The sequence below is a fragment of the Triticum aestivum genome, chromosome 2A (genome assembly GCF_018294505.1).
Source record: "Triticum aestivum cultivar Chinese Spring chromosome 2A, IWGSC CS RefSeq v2.1, whole genome shotgun sequence".
NCBI classification, from domain to species: Eukaryota; Viridiplantae; Streptophyta; class Magnoliopsida; order Poales; family Poaceae; genus Triticum; species Triticum aestivum.
The window spans coordinates 659,168,328-659,175,270 of record NC_057797.1 but is presented as its reverse complement, the minus strand read 5'-3'; the positions used below and the strand labels follow the sequence as shown (position 1 = coordinate 659,175,270).

Here is a 6,943-nt window from a genome sequence, read left to right as displayed (position 1 = left end):
CGGCCCAGGTGCGCTTCCCCTCCCGCGAGTTTCGTTTTTCTATTCCCCTCCCCCCGCGTCGGCAAGTCCTTTCGAGATATGTGTCGCCCAATTCGCTTCACCGCCCGTTCCTCCAACGAGAGGAGAAAAAAAGTTCTTTTCTTCCGGTTCGTTGCCGCTCCGCTTTAACAATGGGCGCGCGCGGGCGAGCGGCTGGCTGGCTGGCTGTTGCTAACTTGGCGTCGCCGCGGCCAGATGCATGCATTGCTCGGGGCCGATTCGGCCACGCGAGGCCCGGGATTTCATGGCAGATACGGGGCCATTGATTAGTTCCGATTTGGTGCTCTAATTTCTTTATTAACTCTTGATTAATCACGCCTGTTTCAAAAAAAAAAAAATTCTCCTCTCGCGTCCGTCCGCGCTCGCTTTCTCGTCCCCAAGTTGCCGCCGAGGCAATTCAGCGCGCCCCCGGCCGCTGCCCCTGCCGCTCTACTCCCTCTACTGTTATATAAGCGCGTGCCCGCACGGCTGCTCTGAGATGTGATTGTTTGTTCCCCACACTGTAGCTTATCTGCAACTGTATCATTCTTGCAGCCTCCCAACAACAGCGATCGATCCATGGAGTCGTGCCAGTTAGCGCGGGAGAGCTCTAGTAGCGGTAGGGTGGAGGCGGAGGAGGAGGCCTTCTTCGACACGCGCCAGGACCTGCTGCCGTCGCCGGCGCCCAGCCCGGCACCGGCATTGCCGTGGTCGTCCGGCGGCCTCGATGGCCTCGACAGCGTGCGGGACAGGAAGGAGCGCTTCTTCAGAAGCATGGGCCTCGAGTGCGGCCCGAGCCCCAGGCAGGCGGTGGATCCCGCTTGCGCCGCCGGCGAGGTGGAGAAGCAGCAGGAGGAGGCTGTGCCGGAGACCGGGAGGCTGTCGTCGCACTCGGAGGACAACGACTGCTCCATGTCCAGTTGGTCCACGGAGGAGACCACGAGCTATGACGAGGGCGGCGCGTCCGACGACAATTCCGTCGGTGGATCCAGCAAGGACGATGGCAGCAGCAAGGTCAGCCGGAGCTCCAGTTCGTTCTCGTTTATCAGAAGGCTTATGAGCCGAAATGGCAAGCCTTCCGGCGCTCCGAGGACAGTTGAGAGGAGGAGAAGCGGATGGCTGGAGAGGCTGGGCGTGGCCGTTTGTGCGGTGGATAATGCGGCGGATGAGCCTAGCACCAGCTCCTCTGACAGCGAGCAGATTCATGGTGGAAGGTATGAGAGGGTCAAGGTCCGATCGTACCGGAAGCGGTCCAAGGAATTGTCTGCCCTGTACCAAGGCCAAGTGATCAAGGGACATGATGGTGCCATCCTGACGATGAAATTCAGTCCTGATGGGCAGTTCCTAGCAAGCGGCGGCGAAGACGGAGTTGTCCGGGTTTGGGGTGTTTTGCAGTCTGATGACTGCAAAATTCCTCTGGATGACCCCTCTTGCGTCTACCTCAAGGCGCGGCGCAAGAACGGGTTGGCGCCGGTGAGTGTCGACAGCGAGAAGCTGCGCAAATCCAAGAGTATGGGCATGAAGAAGACTGGAGACTCTGCCTGCATTGTGATTCCAACAATGGTTTTCCAAATTTCAGAGGAACCATTGCATGAGTTCTATGGGCATTCTGCTGATGTATTGGATCTGTCCTGGTCAAACAAGGTCAGTTGAAGAAGTGTATTTTTTTTATCAACCTAATGGGATTGTTCTTTGTTTCTCCTATATATACCTCTTTACTGATGATGATTAAAATTTGATACCTTGCAGCATCTATTATCGGCTTCAACAGACAAAACTGTCCGCCTGTGGGAAATTGGATCTGCAAACTGCATCAGAGTTTTCCCGCATAGCAACTTTGGTAGGCTTGCAAATTCATATTTTCTCTGCTTGCCTATACCTTTACTCATGGGTTGAAGCTGACAGCTTGCTCTCCAAATTTTTGCAGTGACTTGTGTCCAATTTAATCCGACAGACGACAATTGCTTCATCACTGGATCCATTGACGGCAAAGTTCGTGTATGGAACATAACTAGATGCAGCGTTGTCGACTGGGCAGATGTTAGAGACATAGTTACAGCGGTCTGTTACCGACCTGATGGAAAGGTACGTTTTTAGTGCACCATTGTAGTTATTTTGATAAATTTGGTACCTCGATAGTTTGGAGACTGATCTCCAATTTTCCTTCGGCTTTCTGCAGGGTGTAGTGGTTGGAACGATTACTGGAAATTGTCGCTTTTACGACGCATCGGACGGCCTGCTGCGGTTGGAAAATCAGATTGCACTCAGCGGCAAGAAATCCTCTTTGAAGAGAATCACAAGTTTTCAGGTAATCATCTACTTACAAGAAAAGGATGACTGTTGTTGTAATTGATATCTTCATCAGCCCTATTATTCATCAAGCATGTTTCTTACTATTGCTCTTCCATTTCCATGGCAGTTCTGTCCAAACAACCCAAGTAAACTAATGGTAACATCTGCCGACTCCAAGATCAGGATGTTGGATGGAACCAATGTGATTCAGAATTACAGTGGTACGTCTCAAATACTTACTCTATTCCTTTTGCTATATTCAACATTTACCTCTATAGTTTTTCTCTCTGAAATCATAACTTTCAATGGACTAATAATATTTGTAAACCATCATCAGGACTCCGAAGTGGTTCATGCCAGATGTCAGCATCCTTCACACCAGACGGGGAGCACATAGTTTCTGCCAGTGAAGACTCCAACATTTATGTCTGGAACCGTGACAACCAAGATGATTCTGTGTGGCGACAAGCGAAAACCACATATTCCTCTGAGCGCTTCCTATCCAACAACGCAGCCATCGCGATACCATGGCACGGCACAAAACCAAGGAGCCATGTTTCCTTGGCCTCTCATATCCAATTCAAGTACAGTTCCAGCAAAAGTTTTCCTTCAAGACCCTCTGCTCCTGGCATTTTCAACCTCAACCAGGAGTTGTTCGCCGAGCCGTCGTGCAAAGGCGCCTCGGCAACTTGGCCGGAGGAAATGCTGCCGTCCGGCTCGATCGGCGCAAGCCTGGACGAGACGCAGCACAAGCTTCTGAGGAACTGCTCCCAGAGCACGGCGAACTCCTGGGGCCGGGTGATCGTCACCGCGGGATGGGACGGCCGGATCAGGTCGTTCCAGAATTACGGCCTGCCGGTGCAACGGTGACTGGTTCATCCGGAGCGCCCGGTGAAAGCAAGTGAACGGCAGCATTGGCGCCTCCCACATGGCCGGCCATGAAGAAAAGCGCCCGTGCACCCCAGCTATGGCGCTGGACCAGCGCGTGTGTGCGGTTTCTTGGTACAAGACATCACATGCTCGGTGCTCCTGCTGCTGAATCGTGCATGGACCAGTGCTTGTACATAATCAACCCGGTGGTCCTCCGAGATCTCTTCATCATCAGCGGTTGTTGTTCGTGGCAGGCCCTGTAGCTATTAGCTCGCTCGCTAGCTTTGTACCACCCCTTTTTTTGTAGAGAGATCTTTCAGCCTAGATCAGATTCGTCCTTTGCCCTTTTTCTTTCTTTCTTTCTTTCTTTCGATTGCTCTATTGATTTGATGATATGCCGCGGAAATGTTAGCGTAAGTTGAGTGTAAATTCTCCTCATCCCGCTGATTGTGTGGGAGGGGGACTGATGGAACTGTCGGATACATATGTTCCATCCATCCGAGTATACGGAAAATTCGTTCATTCGTTCAAAATTCAGTGTCCACTTCTCTTCAACTTAGCCTTGTATGCTCGTACTATTCAGTTTCAGATGTGATTAGCTTGTGGTTCTGGCTGTAAGCTGTTTGGTGTGGACCTTGTGCGGGTGCTGAAAAGGTAATTATTGTCCCTGTAATGGGACCTTTTGGTGGTTGATCCCTTGATTGATTGATCGATCCCCCCATGTTACTTGCTCGTCCCATAAATATGCTGGTCCTGAATCTGTTGGAGGCCGGACCGACCTGCCGAATGTGCATCTCGTCTCCTTGATAGTATCTGCTGCTACGCCCTGTGTTTTCCTTTGCAAACATCTGCAAATGCGGTAGAGTGGGTATCATCCTGCTGCTGCAGCCTTGGAACTTGCATTATTTGGTCGGCATGTAAACTATAGTTCCTTAGATACAGATCCAACTTAGTTCCACTTGCTTCAAAGAAAATGAAAGTCAGTTCGTTCCACTGCTATTTTAGGGTTGGGAAAGGGTTCTCCGGTGCATGTGGCTCCGATGCCATTCGCCGGGACTTCTCCAGGTTCAACTCGCTAAAATATTTCGCATGCAATTGTATACTCGTAAGCCTCACTTGGGTCGAGCAAGAGCCAAGACGGCGGATGATTTGCCTCTGAATATGTCAGTCAGTGGTGTCTAGTCTAAACTAACCGAGATTAGTTGAGGCTGTTTGTCAAACCATTAGGTTACTACTCGGCCTGGATGATTGACATGTGGAGACCAATGCAAGTCGCAGCTACTCCTATATGTTTGTAGTTGGCGTCATATTAATTTTCTCGTGCTGGTCCCGGTGAGATAACGCGGAGCAATCTACCTTAGGTCACTGCTTCCGTAACAGCTGCCCGGCGGACTACCCTCAAGGCATTCATGCTGCACATCATGAGATGAGATGAGATGAGATGAGATGAGTTGAGTTGAGACGACGCAGTACAGTACAGTGGCCGTAATGCTTCTGACAGAGCCAGAGCGCTGCGTGAACTGGCGTCGGTGGTCGATGAGTGTGAGCCGTGCATTTCGCTCTGGAGAGAACTTCACTCATGCTCTTCAACACACTAGAAAGGTGTCAGCACCTGGCTGCACGTACGAGCATCACATCAGAATTATGCTTCTAATTAACAAATATAGAATTAATTAATTAATCTAGATAAAACATGAAGTGATTGACCGCCCTGACAGCACTGCTGACAATTACAGGCGCACCTCCTGTCAGCTAGGTCTCGAGTATTTTACAGTATAAGCACGCAGCTGTGTTGGTGTTTACAGTGCACTGGTTCTCGCCATCATTGGTATCGGGGCATACACACGGATATAGAAGTAGAACTACGGCAGTCAACAGAGGCTTTGCTTTCCTTTGCTTGGAACTGACTAGTGGTAGTCCCGTTGAAACAGTCAGATTAGTTTGCTCCCGTCCGCGACACTCCTGCCCTGACCATTCCCCCGTGTCGTTTGGTTTTGTTTGGTTTACCTGCTGCAGCACACAGAGCACGTCGGAGAAGGCCGAAAAGGCCACGACGCGGGCCGTGATGCTGGTGGCGCCGCGGAACAGTAGAAAGGAATTTACCGCTGCTGCTAGGGCCCGAATTATTGAGCCGTGCTGGTACGCTCTGCTCTCTCTGAATCTGAACATTCTGGCCACGCCCGGATCATTGCGCTGCGCGTCACGATGGGAGTGGTGATCCGCGTTACACTCAACCAGCACATTTCGCAGGTTTGGACTGTGTTTGTCATATATTGCCATATTATTTTTGTCACACTTGTCTAACTTGAATTGCTTAAGTTGTTAGCCACATTGGCTTGCCTAAGAAAATCTTGTCACACGTCTTGTGTTTATGCCATGTGGGATTCACTTTTCATTAAAAAAAACTTGCCTTAGGTGTGGCTAGAACCAAACACCCATCTAGCTTGGTCAAACTTACCTAAGGTGACGTGTGACAAAGTGTGGCAAGATGTGGCTAGAAACCAAACAACCCCTGGAGGGTCTTGTCATCCCCTTACCCTCCAAACACTTATTTCGTCACCTGACCCCTTTCGCACCTGACTGATAGGTGTGTCACTTACATGTAGCCATGCCGCCCACGAAGGCGCCTTTGACCAGTCACGGTCGAGGTAGTCGGTCACACTGCCAGCATGGTGCCGGCCTGACGCGCCTGATGGAAAGGCGCGATTGCAGATAGAATATCTGGCCTTCTTGCAATTCCGACCATTCGAGCATCCTTGCATCAGTACATCTGCTGTCCTAGTTGGATGTTTTGATGTACACCTAAAACGCTTAATTGATAGGTGTTAATACATGAATCTTAACACGTCCATCTGTTTGGCGTGTTTCACTTATGATTCGCCTTAGGGTTTGGCGTTTCAAAAATATAAGTACGCCCTTCTGTTAGGCGTGGCTGTATACCGGCATTGCAGCCTGACAATTTGGAATTGTAGTTCGTCCAACCATCTGCCTACTTGGCGTGTCAGACCGTCGATCATGCCGCCTTCCAATTAGGAGTCTCATGCCCTCGGTTGTGTCGCCTGCCAATTAGGCAGGACATGCCTCGGTCGCCTATGTGACTTGTGCGCGCGTATGTAATAGGCGTGCCTGTCCATAAAAAATTTAAGCGTTTTGGTTCTCGTTTTTAGGGCATCGTGTAATTTGTTCATTTGAGCTCCACCCACGCTCACCCCACCCATCTTCCCTCAGAAACAAGTCGTCCCCTCCCTCTTCACAAAGTCACAGTCGCAGTTCACCCCACCTCGTCGGCTCCTCCTGGTGTTTCTCACGGACCCGGCGGCCCATTCCAGGAAGGCTTGGTACCGGCAGCCGCCCCCTCTTCCCTATGGTCCCTCTCCGCATACCCTCCTCCTACCAACGTTGACCCCAACCCCAAATCTTCAATGGTCATAGAGTCCAAGGGTGGAGACGACGCAGAAGCAGCCAGATCTAGCAAAACCAGCAGGTAATCTTCTTACAAATCAACTTCAGAGGATGTATATCAGTTGTATATGACATATCATTAGGTAATAAGAGGGTGCCAACCAGTGCATATTGTTTTTGGTATGCCGAACCTGTCACGTGTGAGCTAGGTTAACGCTGGTCTTATTGCCTTTTTATCTAGGATGGTGTATCGTAACTATCGAGATCCCGATCCTAAGTCACACCAATGTAGCATGTAACACATCATATCACTTTGCGGCCTCACGCCTGGTAACCCATGGCTGCCGCCCTTACCTTGGCT

General features: G+C 50.5%; 1 protein-coding gene across 1 annotated transcript in view; it reads left to right on the top strand.

Moving 5' to 3' along the window:
* Positions 1 to 3,713, top strand: part of LOC123190040 (WD repeat-containing protein YMR102C) — a gene marked incomplete in the record, with an annotated part of 4,187 nt that extends 474 nt beyond the window's left edge. Inside the window, 6 exon segments of the mRNA XM_044602594.1 lie at positions 574 to 1,662; positions 1,768 to 1,858; positions 1,946 to 2,103; positions 2,198 to 2,326; positions 2,438 to 2,531; positions 2,648 to 3,713. Of these exon segments, the coding sequence (XP_044458529.1) occupies positions 598 to 1,662; positions 1,768 to 1,858; positions 1,946 to 2,103; positions 2,198 to 2,326; positions 2,438 to 2,531; positions 2,648 to 3,180 (2,070 nt within the window).
* Between the last annotated feature and the right edge of the window lie 3,230 nt (positions 3,714 to 6,943).